The sequence below is a fragment of the Pteronotus mesoamericanus genome, unplaced genomic scaffold (assembly GCF_021234165.1).
Source record: "Pteronotus mesoamericanus isolate MK-2021 breed Mesoamerican mustached bat unplaced genomic scaffold, CSHL_Meso_final scaffold_167, whole genome shotgun sequence".
Taxonomy (NCBI): Eukaryota; Metazoa; Chordata; class Mammalia; order Chiroptera; family Mormoopidae; genus Pteronotus; species Pteronotus mesoamericanus.
In genome coordinates, this window is record NW_026555308.1 from 1,564,853 (window position 1) to 1,584,324 (window position 19,472).

The 19,472-nt window shown below is 49.0% G+C and overlaps 1 protein-coding gene across 1 annotated transcript; it reads left to right on the forward strand.

Moving 5' to 3' along the window:
* Positions 1 to 677: 677 nt before the first annotated feature.
* Positions 678 to 19,009, forward strand: CCNF (cyclin F). The gene is made up of 17 exons (XM_054589201.1): positions 678 to 730; positions 1,766 to 1,920; positions 2,976 to 3,082; positions 4,168 to 4,235; positions 5,457 to 5,650; positions 6,052 to 6,105; positions 6,822 to 6,926; positions 7,243 to 7,320; positions 9,199 to 9,350; positions 11,446 to 11,610; positions 13,535 to 13,658; positions 13,913 to 14,093; positions 14,460 to 14,547; positions 16,524 to 16,623; positions 16,721 to 16,848; positions 17,596 to 17,765; positions 18,450 to 19,009. Exons 1-17 carry the CDS (start codon positions 715 to 717, stop codon positions 19,007 to 19,009), a joined length of 2,445 nt encoding a protein of 814 aa, XP_054445176.1. The 5' UTR covers positions 678 to 714.
* The last annotated feature ends 463 nt before the right edge of the window (positions 19,010 to 19,472 follow it).

The window sequence follows — 19,472 nt, forward strand, 5'->3', positions numbered from 1 at the left end:
CTGGCTTGGGGGCGAACCAGGGGTCTCCTCGCCTGAAGCACGAACGAGCAGGGCGTGCGGCCTCAGGGTGAGGGCAGGTCAGGGGCCGCCTGGCCGCCGCGTGCGGATACCGGCTCGTCTGCGTCCGCACAGGTTGAGGACCCGTCGGGGTCCCGGCTGCACCGCGCCCTAATGCAAGACCTAGCGCCCGGAGGCGGAGCCCGTCCGCACAGACCTTCACCGACAACCCACTGCTCGCCGTGGGTTCCGGTGGGCAGGACCTTATCCGCCGAAGTCAAGCAGCGAGGCCCAAACACCGAACAGCCGGGTACAACGCGGCCCTTTCGGAGTAAAGAATTTCCTAAACACCGAGCCTTGAGCGGTGCTCCACAGGTATCCCGGCTCAGACCGGAGCCCGAGCGGCTTCGTGAGCTCCACCAATTAACGACCGGCGTTCGAATTCGCGTCTTGGCGCGGCCAATCGCAGCCGCTCGAAGCCGGTGAGTGGGAAGGGCGCTGAGGTGGAGCCCTGTAGTCCAGCTGCGCGCGCCCGCCCCCCCCCCGGACTGGCCAATGGAAGCACTGGGCGCGTTTGAAAACTAGGGCGGGCGGCGGGGCGGGTCTGCGCGTGCGTGGGGCGGTGAGCGCAGGGCTGGCGGGCGGCCGGGGCAGCTAAGTTGAGGCTGCGGCGGCGAAGTTGAGGCTGCGGCGGCTGAGGTGGCGGCGCAGGTGGAGATGGGGAGCGGCGGTGGTGAGCGCGGGTCACGGGGCGCGGGCGGCAGCGGGCGGGCGACCCGAGACTGCACAGGCTGGCTCGAGCCCTTCGTCCTGGGATCCCGGCGGCACCTGCCCGGCGCGCGGTTTAAATACTAGGCGGCGCCCAGGTCCTCGTGAAAGCCCCGCGCGGGTCCCGGCACCTGTCGAGGGCTGTGAGCGCAGCCGTGGTTTCGGTGGTAATCACCGTGGCGGTTAAGCGTTTCCGTGTCTGTCCTACATTAAGGGAATGAGGACAGTGTGGTAAGATCCATGTAATTTGGGGAACTGGTCGCCCTGAGTGTACGCTTGGCTTTCGCCGCCGCGTTAACTGTTGATGGGAAGACCCAGGTGAAGAGCCAGACGATGGGCGGGGTGCTGCAGGGGAGAGCAGACCTCTCCTGTCGGGACAAAAGAGAGGAGCGGGTGGAAAACCAGGTAAATTGTAGGTGAGAGGCTTCTGCGGGGAGGTTCTAAGCCTTCTGCTTAGAATGAGGAAGGAGCCGCTGGAGTTGGAATGATCCTGTATGGGGAGAGAGGATGGATACGGGACTGGCTTGGCCTCCAAGGTCAGCCTTTGCTTCCCTCCTAGTTTGGAGTCGAACACCCAATTGTTCAAGTCCACGTATCCTTATTGAACATTATGCATTTTAGTCGTGTAAATGGAAGCAAAGGGATCAACAAGTTTCCCGGAGCGCTTTGTTGAGAGACCTCATCATCGTTGGCTGCTTTTTCCCCTTCCTGGTTGTCATCTGGGCTCCGGATCAGAACATTTCCCACAGAAAGTTTCCCAGTGGCCAAGTTAAATGATTATCTGCTGTTCACCATAAATGCTTACTGAGTATTTGAATGAATGATTATGTCTTCTGTTATAATATACTCCTTTATTCTTCGTTTGGGACTAGAAATATGACTGGTTCCTTTTGTGGGGCAGGGGACAGTAACTTTTAAATCATCTTCAGATACAACTTTTTGTATCAGTACAACTCCTTTCCAATATATCATTTAGACTATTCTGATTCTTTTTATTCAGTGATCCACTGTAGGTGTGCCAAGTGTTTCTGTTATCCTACAAAGCGAAGAATAAGAAGGAGACCCCGAAACCTAACCATCTTGAATCTCCCAGAAGATGTGCTCTTTCATATCCTGAAATGGCTTTCTGTTGGGGACATCCTAGCAGTTCGATCTGTAAGTTGCCAGATGAAAATATTATCAGCCCTAGAGTTGTTGGTCGTACCATCAAGGCTTCATGTTCTTAAATGTCAGAACTTTGGCTTCAAAAGAGGGCAGAGAAACAAGGATGATATTGTCAATAGATGCTTGAGGTTGTTCTGATTGTAGGAAAGCTGAACTGTAGCACACATTATAATGTTTAACAGAGAAAACACTCTTATGGCAGTAAAATTTGCATCTCTTAAGAAATAAGACATTATACCTGAAACTAATATAATACTGTAATTGAAAAATAAAATTTTTTAAAGAAATGAGAATATTAAAAAGAATAAAAGTATATTCTTGAGGACAAATCCCATATAATATTTGATACTGAAGGGGACTCTGGGAGTTATTTGACAGATACTGGAACTGTAGTCTCATTTTTGAGTGACTTAACCCAGGGCATATATAGTAAATTAGTGGGAAGACAAGAACCTACTTCTCTAACTCCCAAAGCCCCCTCCATTGGGCTATAACATCCATGGATGCTGGGTTTCCGATGGCAGTGGGAACATTAGTGCTTAAATTGCTATCCTGTAATCAGGGCTCCTGCCCAGGGCAGAGGCTCCAGGTACTACCTGAGGCCACCGTCAAGTGTGTCAATCTTTTCCAAAAGCCCCTGATTACCTCCCGGCTCCAGCTGTGCTCCTACTAGCAAGGCTCCAGGCAGAGCAGCACAAAACAGATTTCTGTCCTAGCTGCTCCCACTAGACTTGGTTTCCCTGATCCATGCAGGTATATGTTCTTACAGAGATACCATCCCCTTTCTCAGTCTAGGTGCTTTATTCCCTCTTCCAAGACTACTGTTTCCACCTTTAGAGCCACAGAGAAACTTGTTTCTGGGCTCTTTTCTCTATTGAAAGCAACTGTTTCAAGACATAGAGACTTGGGACCTTTGCCAGTGGGATACAGAAGGGGAAGGAGACCCTACATCTGTCTACATTTTGTCTTCCAGAGTTCCAGAGGCATGGCTTCTAAGGAGATCCCTTAATAATCCCCCCACTCACCCCGCTTCTGTTGTTCTGCAGGTGCACTCCCACCTGAAGTACCTGGTAGACAGCCATGCCAGTGTGTGGGCATGTGCCAGCTTTCAAGAGTTGTGGCCTTCTCCAAGGAACCTAAAGCTCTTTGAAAGGTATCTCTTTACCCTGAAAACAGCTTGGTTTTCTCCCATTTTGGGGCCTTCCTGACATTCCAGCCTATGTCCCAAGGCTTGACCTGGGAAGGATTTTCCTCTTGTTATAGTCCCTGCTAATGCCTTATCCCAACCAAGGAAGCAACTGAAGGCTATCAGCCTCACTTATCAAGTAGCATGTCTTCTAGCACAGTCCTCAGTCATCCATACCACCAGCACAGGCCTGACTCTCGTTAGTCATGGTGGTGCTTCTGAAGAGTCCTTCTCGGGCTCTGACCTATCCCTTGTGACTCAAGCCCTAGTCACCTATGTGTGGAAACTATATTCAGCCCTCTTTTCTTTGGGTCAGAACCATGTGATTTAGCCCTGACTGGTGTGGCTCAGTGGGTTACATGTTGTCCTGCAAGGCGAATGGTCTCTAGTTCGTTTCCTGGTCAGGGCACATGCCTGGGTTGCAGGCCAGGTCTCTGGTTGGGAGCATGCGAGAGGCAACCAATTGATGTTTCTCTTACACATCGATGTTTCTCTCCCTCTCTTTATCCCTCACTTCCCGTCTTTCTAAAAATAAATAAAATCTTTTAAAACCATGTGATTTAAACCCTATTGCATTTTATTCAATGGCTGATCCCACCCCCTGCCAGCGTTGGGACCCAGAGGGAGGGCCAAAGGCAACATGAACCCTGTGACCAGTGAACCCCAGTGTGCCAGTGACTAGACCCACTAAGTGTGCCAGTGGTTTCAGACAGGCCACCTGAGATGTAACCCACAAATTATATAATTTACCCTTTTAAAATGTGCAGCTTGATGGTTTTTAATATGTTCATACTCACGCAACCATCAACACTATCTAGAACATTCTCGTTCCAAAATGAAACCTCGTACCCATTAGCAGTCACTTCCTATTTTACCTGTATTCACCCAAATTCTAGGCAACTACTAATCCGCTTCCTGTCTCTGGATTTTTATATAAGGCCTTTTGTGACTGGCTTCTTTCACTTAGCATGTTTTCAAGCTTCAATTGCTGTGATGGAACATAACATTTATGGAATAAAATCATACGGTATTTTATGTTCTTAATGTTCTAGGGCTGCTGAAAAGGGAAATTTTGAAGCTGCTGTGAAGCTGGGCATTGCCTACCTCTACAATGAAGGCTGTAAGTTCTTGTAGGGCTGGAGCTGGTGTCACCCACTTAGTATTGATGTTTTGGAACAACAGTGAACCCTTCTCAGTGTTTAGTGGCTCTTGCTATGTCTGGTGGTCTGCCTTATTGTCTCCTCCAGGGTACTTATGCCAAGAGGTACCCTGCTGAGGGACCCACTGAGGAACTTTGATTTTGTAGGTTGAGAGAGTCACCTCTTATTCTGATAAATCCTTTAATTTTAATTTTGTCAGCAAAGAATGACTAAGCAAAGACTCAGAATGGGGGCTCAGCCAGCCTCCCCCTGGCTGCCCACCCTCTGTCCAGTTAACACCACAATCCATGTGTAGACTCTTGCTCCTCTCCTCAGCAACACTTCCTCTGTGGAACTCTGGGGCAGTGGTCAAAATGTGCCTAATTCCATAGGGTATCAATAACGCAGGAGGCAGGTAAAAGCAGGCCAAAGGCAGCATGTTGCCTGAATTTCTTCACCTCCCACAGGTCAGGTGATCCTTGAAAGAATCTTATATGGCCTTCTCCCAATTCCTGCCTGTTTGCTTAGCACATCAAGGAACTAGCCTGGAGTCTATCTGGTCCTGGTTCCCAAAACAGATAAAGACTTGGGTATAGCAGCCATTTTTCTGCTTCTAAAAAAGCTGGCAACTTGTAAGATAGCCCCTCACGTGGTTGGTTGACAAGACTGTTATGACTGATAGAGACACTGAGCATTCTTCCTCCAGGCTCAGGAGAGTGGCAGCCTTGCCCCAACTGTCTCGTCAGATAGCACTTCCCAGACATAATTCACATATCCTCACCCATCTAATGTATATAATCCAGTGGTTTTTTAGTATAGTCACAGAGTTGTGCAGCCATCACCACTATCTAATTTGGGAAATTCTCATTACCCAACAAAGAAACTTGTTAGTGGGGAGGGGTGGGGGATGTTGCCAGCAGTTCTCAGCAAGAGGGAGGGTAGGCATATGACATCTCCACAGGGAACATCTTCCCAGCCTTCAAAATCCAGGCTGCTGGCTCGACTCAGGTAGGGGAACACGATTCACAAAGTAGGGGAAGAAAAGGGAGGAGCCCCTTGTCTTGAAGGCTCTTTTCTCTTAAAATACCAGCACCTTTGCACTGCAGCAGGCTTAAAGTTTTAGAGTTTCACAAAAGACCATGGAGAACTTTCCACATTTGTTCTTGAGACATCTCTGAGTTACATTGTGTCTGCTTCTACAGTGTCTGTGTCTGATGAGGCCCGTGCAGAAGTAAATGGACTGAAAGCCTCTCGCTACTTCAGCCTCGCGGAACGACTAAATGTCAGTGGTACGCCTTTCATCTGGCTCTTTATCCGCCCTCCATGGTCAGTGTCTGGAAGTTGCTGCAAAGCTGTGGTTCATGAGAGCCTCAAGGCGGAGTGCCAGCTACAAAGAGTGAGTGCTGGCGAGGGGCACACATAGGGCATCCTGTGCTGGGCAATTCCAGCCCCATAGGATGCTGAGAGGTGAGCCAACCTTGAGAAAAAACACTGTGGACCATATAAAGTCAGGAACCTGAAGGAGGTGGAGGTGCGGAAAATCAAGAGCATGGGTGTGGGAGTGTTTGGAAATGACCCAGCAAGAGAGGAGGTCTCAGAGCTGGGGGTCAGGGAAATCTGATGAGGGCCTGGACTACAGACACACTGAGAGCTGGAAAGGCAAAACAGAGGCTCTGTGAAACAGTCCTGCAAAGAGGGATGGTCAGAGGCCATGGGACCCACAAAATGGCTGGGAGGGGCGGCTCCCTGGATGTTCTCACTACTGATGATCACACTTCTTTCTCCTCCTCCTCTTAGACTCACAAAGCCTCCATACTGCACTGCCTGGGAAGAGTGCTGAGTCTCTTTGAGGTGAGTTTTATCCATCCCACTACAGCAGCTTCACATTTCTGTGCTGCTCACCTTTCTGGCAGCCACAAACACCAAGGATGAGAAAGTAAGTGAAAAGCAGCAAAAGGGAGTGTCCAGGGTTCAAAGCCAAAGTGAGTCTTGACTGTGAGAGGCCGTGTGGAGCCAGGCAGAACATCCAAGTGTGCACCAGACCAGGGGCTTATTTGTTTCATGGTTGTTATTAGCAACTCTCTCCCACTCGTCATTCAAACCTCTCTACACTTGAGAAAGCTTCAATGAGCTTTGTGATCAAGGAATCTCCTCTGCAGCAAACTCAGGGAAGGTGGTGGCTTCTGTTGACAGTGTTCTTTGACAGTAGCAGGGAGGAACACTGAGTATGAGGGAGGAGATGGAGGAGTCCCGAAATCACCATCTGGGTAGTTCAGTGTGGAGGGCTGGACCTCTGGATGGCCTAGGGCCAAGCCAAATACAAACATGGTCAAGGAAAAAGCAGAGCCTGTGAGGGCAGAACTTGTGAATGAATTCACTTTCCATGTTGGTTGTCAAATTGGGTATGTTTAAAGAAGTCATTTCTACTCCGATTTAATTAGCTCATTTTTATTATAGAGGGATGCATGCGATCCCTTAGAGGTTTGGAGAAAGACAAAGATGGTTAGTAGAATTGTTTAGCAGAAAGAGAATAAGAAAAGAGTAAACTGTGCTTGGACTCCTTCCAGGATGAAGAGAAAAAGAAGCAGGCCCGTGACCTGTTTGAAGAGTCTGCTAATCAGGGATGTTTAACCAGCTCATACCTCCTCTGGGAAAACGACAGACTAATAGAGGTGAGTGGACTGAGGGCTGGGGAGAGGAGGAATGACGTTGGCCAAAAAGGCCTAGTCTCCAAACTGATCCTTGGATGAAGTTGTTACACAGGAAGGATCCTCATACCACTCCTAGGCCCCTGGGAACTGCTGCACAGCAGGCCATTCTCAGCACTGCCCCAAAGTGACCACCATCATTTGGAGGATAAAGGACAAGGAAGAAAGTGCAGCTCGGACCCATCTGGGGGTGTTGGAGGAACATTTAAGGACCCAATGGGTTCTCCGTTTTCCAGAGACACAACCATATAAAGTCATGGTGACTTTCTCCTATTGACAGATGTCTGATCCCGGGCGATGCCTCCACAACTTCCGGAAACTCAGGGACTATGCTGCCAAAGGCTGCTGGGAAGCCCAGGTGAGACGGGAGCTGGCACTACACTTACCGGGCTCTCTGGAAACAATACGATTGGCCCAGGACTGAGCTGGGTCTTAAAGAATTTAGCTCTGGGGTGTATGGGAGGAGAGCCTAGCAGTGCTTCCTTCGTCTCTGCCCATTACCACCCTATCATTTCAAAGCTCATTGTCCTTAAGCCAGCCTCTTAGTTTCTAAATGATTGTGGACTGCATCTGCTATCAAAATTTATACTGGTCCCTACCATTGTCTTGTTGGGTAAAGCCTACCTCAGCAACAGAACTTGAGGCTCCTTAGAGCAGGTGGGCATGTAGAATGTGGTCCTGTTCTCATTATTTGACCTGCTCACCATGTCATCCAGTGTCAGAACTAGGACCTCAGGGATTTGTAGTTGGTGTTCTTTAAGTACTCTCTCTTTTTAGCTGTAAGATTGTGGTTTCAAGACAAAGCCAAGCAGGTAGAAGCTCAACCAAACAAGTGGATGGTTGAGCATCATCTGTCCTCAAAGCTAGGAAAGAAATCACAAAGCAGTAGGTGGCCCAGCCTGACAAGTCACAGAACATTGTCATGTTTATGTCCAAAAAGGCAGCATATTTACAAGATATATGACAATCGATGATGTGGTTCTAGTTAAAGCTCAAACTCATCAATAAGAATAGTAAGACCCTAATAAAGTCCACAGGGCCTCAGTGCCCTCTGAGAGAAGAGGAAATAAACACACTAGCCGAAACACAGCAGCAGCATTCCAGTCTCTGCTGGCCAGAAGGGCATGTGTTTCAATGAGATCACAGTTGATCACATTAGCAAATTATATGCATGCATATGTATATATATTCTCGTGTGTTTTTGGTTAGAAAATAACTTCAGGAAATACCCATTTTTAAATAATTTTTGCTGGCAAAAATGTAATAAAATAATGTTATTAGTGTAAACACTGGGGCTTGCCTTTCAGAAAGTACTTGGGCACACGTGGCAAAATGCTTAGCAGAGCCATTCCTGTGGACTCACTACATGAGCAGACAGGCACAGGAACTGAAAAGGCTGCACAAAGATGTTCCACAAAATAATAAAATACATCAAAAATAACTCAAAAGGAAGAACAAAGGAAACATGCTTATAGATATTTCATTTCCTGAGGAACCAGGTCATTGTTAGGTGAGCAATGAATAGATTAGATGTATATATACTGTGATCACAAATAAATATACACAGTTACAAATGCATAGAAAAATCTAAAAGGAAATACATAGAAATGGTTGATAGTAACCATTTCAGAGCTTAGTGGGTGCTGGGTGTGTCCTGTGCAAAGCTCAGTTAATCCTCACATCCAGCCGCCAAAGTAGGTGCTGGATGCCACTTTATGGAAAGGGAAAGTAAGTCACAGAACAGTTCCCCCAGTTTGCCAGTGGCCACATCACAAACCCAGATTTTAAAAGTAGGTAATCTGAGCCCCCAGCGTGCTTTTTGCCACTTCATTATTCAGCTTCCGACTGGAGCATCAAGTTTTCACGACTGGGAGTTGTCCTGTGAAGTAACCAGGGCATGCAAACCACACCCCTGCATTTGGGAGTTGAACAGAAACAAACTTAGTTTTTTAAAAAGTTGCCAAAGACTTAGTGGCCCAGGAGCTGTACCAGGATAGGAGGGGATCTGACATTCCATTATTACCTTTTATCCTTTTTTAAATTCTCTACCATGTACTGTGTTATTTCAGAAAGAATAATTAAAACCTTAGCCATAATGTATCCAGAAGGCTTAGAAGGCATAAGGAGGGCAAATGTGTATACAAGTATATTCTCCCTCAACAGACCTTCACATTAGGAAATGGAAAACCTCAAAAGCCACTGCTTTGTGCTCATTCTGCATGTTTTTCCTTCTCAGCTGTCTTTAGCCAAAGCCTGTGCAAATGGAAACCAGCTTGGACTAGAAGCAAAAGCATCCAATGAAATAGTCTGCCAGCTGTTTCAGGCCTCCCGCCCTATTAATAAGCAGGAGGTTTTTTCTGTGCAGAAGGGACTCAACGACACAATGAGGTGAGGGGTTCAAGCCAGGGCTGCTGATTGGAAGAGAGAGCAACCACTGGTCTCTGGGGCAAAGGGAGCTGTCACTTCTATTTCACCTAAGCCATCTGCCACATAGCACTCTGTGTTGTCAATGCTGCTAGGATCACCACGTGCGTGTGTGTGCGTGCGTGCGCGCGCTAAACCCAGTAGTGCCTAAGTTATCCAGGGCTTTGGAGAGAAAATGCCCTTCATAAAGTGCCTGCTCTCTCCAACTTCCCTTTTTAAGCCTCAGGACAAGTTAAACAATTTTAAGCCTCTTTTCTAAAATGGTGGGATTCACATCCCCAATTTCTGAAGCCAAAAAATCACATTTTCTTTACAAGCCATCATTAACGAGCATCAGCTTGGTGTGTGGTACCCCATGGCCATCCGAGCCAGCCTGACCCAGGGAGCTGTGCCCTCTGGGGCAGCTGCAGTGTACCCAGCAGCCTGAAACCCCAGCACTATCTACCTCTTCCTGCAGATCCATTTTCCTCCAAGGTTTAGAGATAACACACGCATATACTCAATCCCAGGATATGTTAGTAAAATGGAAAATGTGAATAATTAAGCTTATGCAAGAGATTTCAGATACATTTGGATTTATAATGGGCAGGCTCTGGCTCCAGCAGGCAGTGCCTAACACATAATAAGTTCTCAGTAAACATTTATTTTTAAAAGAATCTAGCTTTTCCTTTAGAGGCTTGATATCTCTCACACACAGTGTAGGATGCATCATCCTTTGATCCCACATTAAGCATCGCAAAGCTGCTGTATTTTTGAATCCTGCGGTGGTGGCGGCAGCCCCGCTCTGCACTCCTCTCAGCTCTTTTTCTGTTGGAAGAAATATACTGATAACATTTTGTGCCTCTCTCAGTCTGCCCCCCCTTTTTTTTTTTACTGTTGCTATTTTGGGGCGTTAGAGTATAACGGATTTCAGTTTTTTTCATTTTTAAGAACTAAAATAATTTTATTGAAATATTACTATCAATTTCAGCCCTTGAGTTGAGCGTTTTCCCATTTTCCTCTGTGCCAGGCAACCACCAACTTTTTTTTTTTTTTTTTTTTTTTTTTTTTACTGAGGTGTAATTGATATGTAACGGGATATTAGTTTCAGATTTAACCATTTTAAAGTATATACTTTGGTTGGTCTGTTTTTAAAAGTCAGACCATTAAGTTATTAAGTCTTTTTGTATAGGGAAGCGTCCTCTCCCGTTCCAGTAGTGGCTGGTTTCAATTTCAAACACCTGACACTCTTGCTGTCTTTCCTTCTGGGGAAAAAAGAGAGGCTTGTCTTCCTCCTCCATCCTTTCCCCCTTCCATTCCACCTCCTTTGCTTCTCTCCTCCTTCCAGTCCACCATTCTGACCCCATCTTTCCCTTCTCCCCTCCACATATAAGAGATGCTTCTGTCTGGGCTGATACTAGCATCCCAGCTCCCCCACCCTACCCTCTGCACCCTATCTGCAGAACCCTGCAGTATCACAATTTTTGTCTCTTGCTTTTATTCTCTGCATCCCCTCTCCTTTGTTTAAAAAGGCATTTACCATACTCTGGTATCCTTGCCATTGCACGTAGCATTCCCTTGCAATGCCTGTGTCCCTGGCCGCAGGTTTTAGCCCTCTCTAGGAAGGACCCCATGTATGTTGGCTCTGTCAGGACTTGTGTTCTTGGTTCTTTGGTCCAATGCAAAAGGTGTTATTAAATGATCCCACAGGTGAGCTGCAAGAATGCCAAAGTTCTCACACTTTTGAGTGTCTTTCCTCTGGCCCTGGAGTTTGTGATCTGTCCCCACCCCTACTTCGCCCCTTACCTGTGAATGCCAGGGCTTTCTAGTGCCTGCAGAGTTCTCTGGGGGGGGAGATGGGACACAGATATGTGGGCCCACCTGCCTCTCACATACAGAGTCGGGAGATGTGGCTCCGCAGCTCCTTTGAATATGACATCTCAGCCTGGGGCGGTTCCTGGGTAAACCAGTGGTGCAGATGAGCGATTCACTCCCTTGGGACAGACAGGCCATCTGGAATGGGAGACGAGACACTTGTGAATGCTCACTCCAGTGTTCGGGGGTGGTGCTCTTCCCAAAGGTACATTCTAATCGACTGGTTGGTAGAAGTCGCCACCATGAAGGACTTCACAAGCCTTTGCCTTCACCTGACTGTGGAGTGTGTGGACCGGTACCTACGGAGAAGGCTGGTTCCCCGGTACAGGCTCCAGCTGCTGGGTATTGCCTGCATGGTCATCTGTACCCGGTAAGAAGCCCGCCCCCCATGGCTGTACTCATGCCTATAGGATGGCGCTTAACACATTGGCCCTGCCCTAGTTCATAGGCTGTCTTTTCAGTGAAATGAACCTTCAGTGTCCCACCTTGTTAGAAGGGGGTTTTAATTTTAGGGAGTGCTGGTCCTTGGTGTATGGGCAGCCACTTGTCCCAGGACATAGTCTCAGGACCCGGAGTGTGGCCTTGCTTGGGCAGGCTCAGACTAGACCCCTCTTGCCCTGGCCCCTGAGGGTGACTCAGCAAGGAGAGTAGATCATAGTCCTCCAGCCAAGATCGCAGAAAGACTGCGTGTCGGCAGTCAGGTTCCCAAGAATGTGTTTCTCAAGTATGTGTCATCAGAAACCTACAGTTAGTCTCACATCTCCCACCCAGCTCCCTGCAGACCCCATTCCAACCACACAGACAGAGCACATCCTCGTCACACAGCAGCCTGAACCCCTGGCAGCTCTGACTTTTCAAGCTATACCATCTTACGTTTCCCTAAATCTGCCATCCTTTAACACATACCTATCCGCCCAGTTTTGCCTTTAGTAGAAATATGGATGATGATTCTCACCATACATTTTGCACTCCAGTTTTCCTAAACCAGATGGTCTGCCGTTTCCTCTGGGCAATGTTTTCCAGACCAGTCAGCCTCATCTTCAAGGCTTCAGGGAACAAGGAACAGGCTTATTGCGTGCAGTATTGTGAACTAAAAAGAGATTGATCTATTTTGCACAGTAATCCAAAGGCGGAGGGTCCAGGCTCATCATGTCACTGGGATGGATTTTCTGTTTCATGAGGTCACAGAGGAGACCCATTTTTGTCTTACTGTCTGTCACCACCCCCCTCATGATCCCTAAGGTCACCATGTCTACCTTTGCAGCACACTCAGTCACATGGCCACGTGGACCTAGACAGCAAGATCTCTTTGGGTAGTCATGGAAGCAGGGTAGTAGGACCCTGGGTGGAGGGAGCATGGGCTCAGTGTCAGCAGGAAGACTGCCACACACTCTCTGGGCCCCTCACCATTTCAGGTCTCCTCACCAGAGATGGCTGAACAGATGGGGCCCCTGCTTCCTGGATCTAGGTGGCGTAATTATGTCTTTGCCACCAGAGACCAAGCTACTGGACCACAGACTGACTAGCAGTGAGACGATAATTGCTGTAAAAATTTTTAGAGGTTGAGATACCCCCACCTCTGTTCTCAAGGCAGCACTTTCGATGGCACCAAACACAGAGCTCTTATCAGCCCCACCTGCTTCTCATCTTTTCAGCATCTGGGCCCCCATGCCGCCTCTTTTTCTTAGTCAAGCCAACAGCAAATGTGGGAGCTGCAGAGTACTTACGACAGAATGGTCACAGGCTTAACCCTGGTACATCCTCACAAAGGAAGGCACCCTTAGCAGGCCACTGGACCAGCTTGTTCACCGATAGTTGGCTCTGATGGAGAGTAGAGAACAGGGTGACCACCTGCCCAAAGGACAATCAAAATTCCGGTGGCCAGACTCTGTGCTGTGTTTAGACCTTCAAACAACCTCCAGCTCAGTTCTGCTGGCTCACTCCCTCCTGGATTTAAGCCATTTATACTCACTGCAGAATCTGTCACAAAGCAGGGCAAACCCCCTTACCTCAGTCACTAAGAAGATTGACCAGTCATGTCATTCATGGGTGCCTTTTTTAGAAACATCTGTGTGCCAGGCAATCCAGTCACTCCCACTGGTCCATATCACTAATTCCTCCTCCTTTCCAGCCCTTATGACAGGGTTATGTGACCTTTTCCATTCCTTTCTGCAGCCACAGGCATCCAGGTTCACTCTTCAACACCTCCCACCCTCTGTCACTGAAGCCTAAAGTGACAGTTGCCCCACTGAGGAAACTGGGCTCAACTCTCAGACTTCTTCTCGATATTCCAGGTTCATCAGCAAAGAGATTTTGACAATCCGGGAAGCCGTGTGGCTCACAGACAACACGTACAAGTATGAGGACCTGGTGAGGATGATGGGAGAGATCATTTCTGCCCTGGACGGGAAGATTCGAGTAAGTGGCTTTTGCTTTTTCCTGTAAATCAAAGCGGAGGTCACATGAGGGGGCGACAGGATCCAAGGGCAACTTCATAGTGTTGAGCTTTCCTTCTCTAAGAAGTCCTCCTGGACCCAGAAGCCATCTTGTTATTGAGTGCCCTGGCATCCAGCCTGGACATCAGTCATGCCGGACCCTGTGCTGTGTTGAGTGGGTAGATGAGCTCTCTGTGTACTGAGACCCCCCCACATCCACCTCCTGGTTTTGTCTAGGTCCCCACTGTGGTCGATTACAAGGACATCCTGCTGACTCTGATCCCTGTGGCACCAAGAACCCAGCACCTGTGCAGCTTCCTCTGCGAGCTCTCTCTGCTGCACACCAGCCTGGCTGCCTACTCCCCAGCCCACCTGGCCGCAGCCTCCCTGCTGCTGGCAAGGCTGACACACGGGCAGAGTAAGGAGCCTTCCTTTTCAGGCCAGCCGCTCAGCACAGGCTGAGCCAAGGGCCTGAGCAATTCCTGGAATTAGGGAACAATGTTCAGATAAAAGTGGGGAGGGGGGAGAAAAAGAAGCAGGCCCACCTCTCCTAGAGAATGAAACACCAGAATGCACTAAAAGCCATTCTCTGGGGTAAAATCAAGGATGGTTCTAGCTTAAGTACTATTTTCCTCACTGTTGACAGTGAGCAGGCATGCCCTATATGTGGGGGTCTTTGCAACCCTGAGCTCCAGGAAATGCCCAGCAGAACCATCAGGGCTGTAGGTGTGAGTGGGTGTCATAACAGCCCCACCATTCCTGCTTTTCTTTTTTTTCTCCCCAGCACAGCCCTGGACCACTCGGCTGTGGGACCTCACTGGGTTCTCCTGTGAAGACCTCATACCTTGTGTCTTGAGCCTTCACCAAAAGTGGTGAGTCTGAAAGGAAATCGATTCTCTCATCCTGCCATAGGGGCTGTGTCCTCAAGTATGGGGAAAGGGAGGGGGCTCCCATAGGGTGGCCATCAATCCACACAGGCCTTTCCTGCAGTGAGTTGCATTGCTCAGAGTTGACATGTAAACATTCCAAAACCATGTTGCTTATTTCACTCAATTTTAACATTAAATGTGTGTGTAGTAGCTCTTCCCAACCTAAGCCGAACTGCGCAGGCAGCAGAACATAATAGAAAAAACAAGACCATCTCCCTGAGGGATAGGACTTTCAGTGTACGACACATGATCTAGCTCAGGAACTGGCAAACCGGCCCCCAGGCACATACCCAGGTGCTGCCCAGCTCAGCTCAGCTTAGCTTAGCTTCTACTCTTTCCTCCCTCCCATTCTTTGGCCCACTCACTCTCATCCCCACTCCCTTCCCACCACATGCATATCTACTAAAGCCCCTGCCCTCAGTGACCTGCCTCCTTCCTCCACCAGGCAATGCTGCCTCAGTGTCCCCTTCCCCCTGCAGAGATTCTGGCTAATTCCAGCTTTCTGCTTATCCTCAAATGTCCCTGGAAGGTGTAACCACTTCCAGGATTCAGAACACATCTAAACCCAAAGCTCCAGACTCCCCTGCCAGCTTATCCACGCCAGAACCCCTCTTTTCCTGGGGCTGTTCCTCCTCATAGATTGCATTTGGTGCTCTGTGGTGCCCCAGTGGTCCTAGAAGAGACCTCAGGCCAGCCCATTTCTGGTTTTCTCTTCCTGCATCCCAGGGGGTCTGAAGGCCAGTGTACTTTCTTTGTACATCTAGGGATCTGAACCCCTCAGTCTCCAGTCTGCCTGTGGTCACTCTCCTAGCCACCTCCTGGATTACTGCAGTGGAAGCCTCTGAGCATGTTGCTTCTGCTTACGCCTTCTGGGATGAGATCAGAAAACTCCAACATGGCTCCACATCCTTTTGACCAGCCTCTGCTCTGGCCCACTTGCTGCTTCTCCCCACTCCTTCCTGAACTCCAGCCTTGGGGGGACCTGTCACCATTTCCTAGGGGTTGTGGGATTCAGCCCACCTCGTTTTCTCCTATGGTGCCCAAACCTTGAAACTGATAGACTAGGAGTGCAGGTGATAGGTCAGCATGTGTCTGACCCGTGGTTGCTTATACAAGGAGTACAAGTAGTCATTACCTGTTTACCAAAAGTTCTTACTAGGTTGTCCTCCTACCTCCCAGAGTTTTTTTTACAAACCAGATAAATTGGAACCATTTATTTACAAACTGAACTTTTTTCTATATGTACAATTAAACAGGCTCTTAGTATATTCAGAGTTTTGTGGCCATCGCCAGTCAATTTTAGAGTATTTTTACCACCCTCAAAAGAAAAACCCTGTACTCCTTACCTATATCACTCCATATTTTCCCCTTCCATTCCAGCCCTAGACAAACACTCATCCATTTTCAGTCTTTATGGATTTGCCTGTTCTGGACATTTCATAGAAATGGAATCATACAATATGTGGCCTTTTGTGGCTGGTCTCTTTCACCCTCATGTTTTCCACTGTAATAATATTCTGCTACATGGATGGACCACATTGTGTTTATCATCTGTGCACCGGTGGACATTTGGGTTGTTCTCGTCTTTTAGCTATTAATGAATCATGCTGCTATGAACATTGTGGACAAGTTTCTGTCTGAATGTTGTGTTCACGTTTCTCTTGGGACTACACCTAGGATTGGAATTGCTGGGTCATAGGGGACTCTAGGTTTAACTCTGTTAGGAACTATTAGACTTTTCCACAGCAGCACCCTGTTTTACCTCCCATCACTAGGCTGTTTTGGAAAATATGTGGTCCCCTCTCATTTCGGTGAGGGAAGCTAAAAATAGGAGTCTCTTGGAGTGGTGATGCTGGTAATGCCTGCCCCAGAACCCCTTCTGCCCCGAGACTATCCCTCATGTGTCCCTCTGTTTGCAGCTTCCATGATGATGTCCCCAAAGATTATAGACAAGTCTCTCTGACCGCAGTGAAACAGAGGTTTGAGGACAAGCGCTACGAAGAGATCAGCCAGGAAGAGGTGCCACCCTTCTCCCCTGTCTCCTGTTCTGGGTGAGGACAGTTCTCTGCCTGCCCGTTGGGGCTTCTTCCCTCCCTCTGACCTGGCTTTCTTTCAGGTGCTGAGCTACAGCCAGGTGTGTGCAGCTCTGGGAGTGAAACAGGAGAGCCCAGAACCCGCATCTTTCCTCAGCTCAGGGGATATTCACTCCTTCCTTAGCTCTCCCTCTGCAAGGAGAACTAAGAGGTTAGTAAGCCCGGTGTCTATAAGGGTGGGATACAGTGTTGACTCCCACGTGCTGGGCGTGGGATCCCTCGTGACCCCTGCAACTTCTTGAGGGGCTCTGTTATTTTACACAAGGGGCTCCTAAGGCATTATAGGAAGAAGGAGCAGATCCCATTAAAAAAAAAAAAAAAAAAAAAAAAAAAAAGCTGAGTTGAATCTATGCCTTGGGCCCCTGGGCCTGAGCTGCACTGTCAGCAGCACTGTCCTCCTTCCTCCCACATGCTCTCTCTTGCTTTGGCTGGAACCCTCTGAGGGAAAATGGGCTTGAGCACAGGTTGAGCCCAACTCAAGGTCTGGCCCTGCCATGACCCGTCATTTTACCCTGGGTCCTCTACTCCATGGTGTTGATGGCATTCTGTGCACTCCAGCTATACATGATTAGTGTCCTCAGATCCTCCCTTGCTCACCCTCATCTCCACCCTAATTTCCAGCATGTATCCCATTTACTTCTGTCTCTCCCATCTCAATGTCCTGGCTGTCCCGCCTGGAATAACTTCCCTTCCCCACCTTAGCTACCTGAAGAACCCTTTTGACCCTGCAAAGTCCAGATGAGCCAGGTCTCTCACTGTGCCTTGCCTCTGGGACTCCAAGGGCAGGCACTGGGTGGCTGTGTCATCTCTATCACAGCACACTGGAGCAGGGTGGGCAGGTGTCAAGGTGTCTAACAGTGCTGCCTATGCCTGGGTGCCTGGCTCCCCCACCTTGTAGGAAGCGGGAGAACAGCCTCCAGGAGGACAGGGGCAGCTTCGTTACCACACCTACTGCAGAGCTGTCCAGCCAGGAGGAGACACTACTAGGCAGCTTCCTGGACTGGAACCTGGACTACTGCTCCGGCTACGAGGGTGACCAGGAGAGCGAGGGCGAGAAGGAAGGCGATGGTGAGTTCTGTGGCCATAAAGCCACCCAGAGGCTACGCCAAAGGAGGCTGTAGGCAAAAGGATAGCGCTCGTTGAGGGCCCCTAGCATTACCTGCAGGAGAACATGTCCAGGCATAGTTAGAAGTGAGAGAGCAGAAGCCCTAGGACACCACAGCAGGTGGCGGAGTAGGAGGGCGAGGATTTAGGCCAAAAGTGTGTCAGGCACCAGCCAGGCCTGTGTTGGTGGAAGAGCCTCTCCAGGGCAGGGGAAGAGGAAGAAACCCTGTCTGGAATTTACAATAAGATCTTTCTAGAAGATTGTGCAAGATGTGCCCCCCACTGCCCTGTTAGGCTCTGTGCCTCACACACTCCTCCAAAGGAGACTGCAAGACACTGTCCCAGAAAGCCCAATTCAAGCAGTTTCTGTCATTTTTTCCAACTGCTTGCTTTTGTGTCCATTCAGGGGATTAAGTAAATTAGATGACCAGTTTGTTGTCACTTCCTACTGTTCCCTAAGTCTGGTTAGGTACCACCCCAAGCTTGAAGGAGGCATTTAGCCCAAAGGAGATCAGTACAGGAGACTCTCTAGCAAGGTCTAGGATATGTAGCTGAGAGAGCTGGGTGAGAACTGGAGCCTGGGCCACTGAGGTCCCAACCGGACAGGGTTATCCCAATGCTCAGTCTGTGGCCTTACTTCTCCCATAGTGACAGCTCCCAGCGGCATCCTTGATGTCACCGTGGTGTACCTCAACCCAGAACAGCACTGCTGCCAGGAATCGAGCGATGAGGAGGCCTGCCTAGAGGATGAAGGATGCCAGGACCTACATGCCGTGGTGCCAAGCACCCAGACACCTCCAGTCCCAGGACCCAAGCCCCCTCTCTGCAGCAGCAGAGAACTGGGCAAGGACATTACAACCTCAGGATACTCCTCCATCAGTAGTGTGAGTCCTACAAACTCAGTGGACTGTGGCCTGTCCCAACCTACCTCAGCAAAGTCCCCAAGCAGTGACTCAAATGTACAGCCTTGCCACCATCATGCCAGGAAATCGTGTTTACAGTGTCGTCCCCTGAGTTCCCCAGAGAGCAATGTTCCCCAGCAACAGGTAAAAAGGAAAAATCTATCCACCCCCAGCAAGGAAAAGCAGGACATGAACTTGGGCTTCCTGAATGAAGCTGTGAGTATGTCAGTGCTTGCCACAATGAATGTTTGTAGAAATGGGGCTGCTGCTGCACTAGCGAGGAATGGAGGCACTGGAGATGGATGATACGTAGACCCCCAGTGGCTTCAATGGGCAATGGAGAGAACTTGGGGTACTGAGTGTCTTTCACCAGGGGAGTCCCATTTGAGCCATCAGAATGCCAAAATCAGAACAAAAATTCATTCTTCTCTTTGAAAAGTTTAACCTCAAAGCAATACACCATGTGAAGCCTATTTTTCTGTCTCCTCCCCTGTCTGTCCTTCTTTCTCTCTGGGAAACTTAAGCCTGTTGCCTGATAACCAACCCCACTGAACCCCCATCCTGGGAGCTGAGGACTTTCCCAACTGAGAACACATGATCGAGGTAGCCTGGCAGAGCTTCCCTGCTTCCTGCAACTATCTGGTTTTGGGTTCTAGGGAAGCTGAGGGCTCCAAGCACACTGTCCCCTCAGCCTGCTGAGGTCATCTACTCCCTCATAGGGCAGAGGGTCCCGTGGTGAGAGAGTCCTACCCTGTGTATTGTCAGGGAC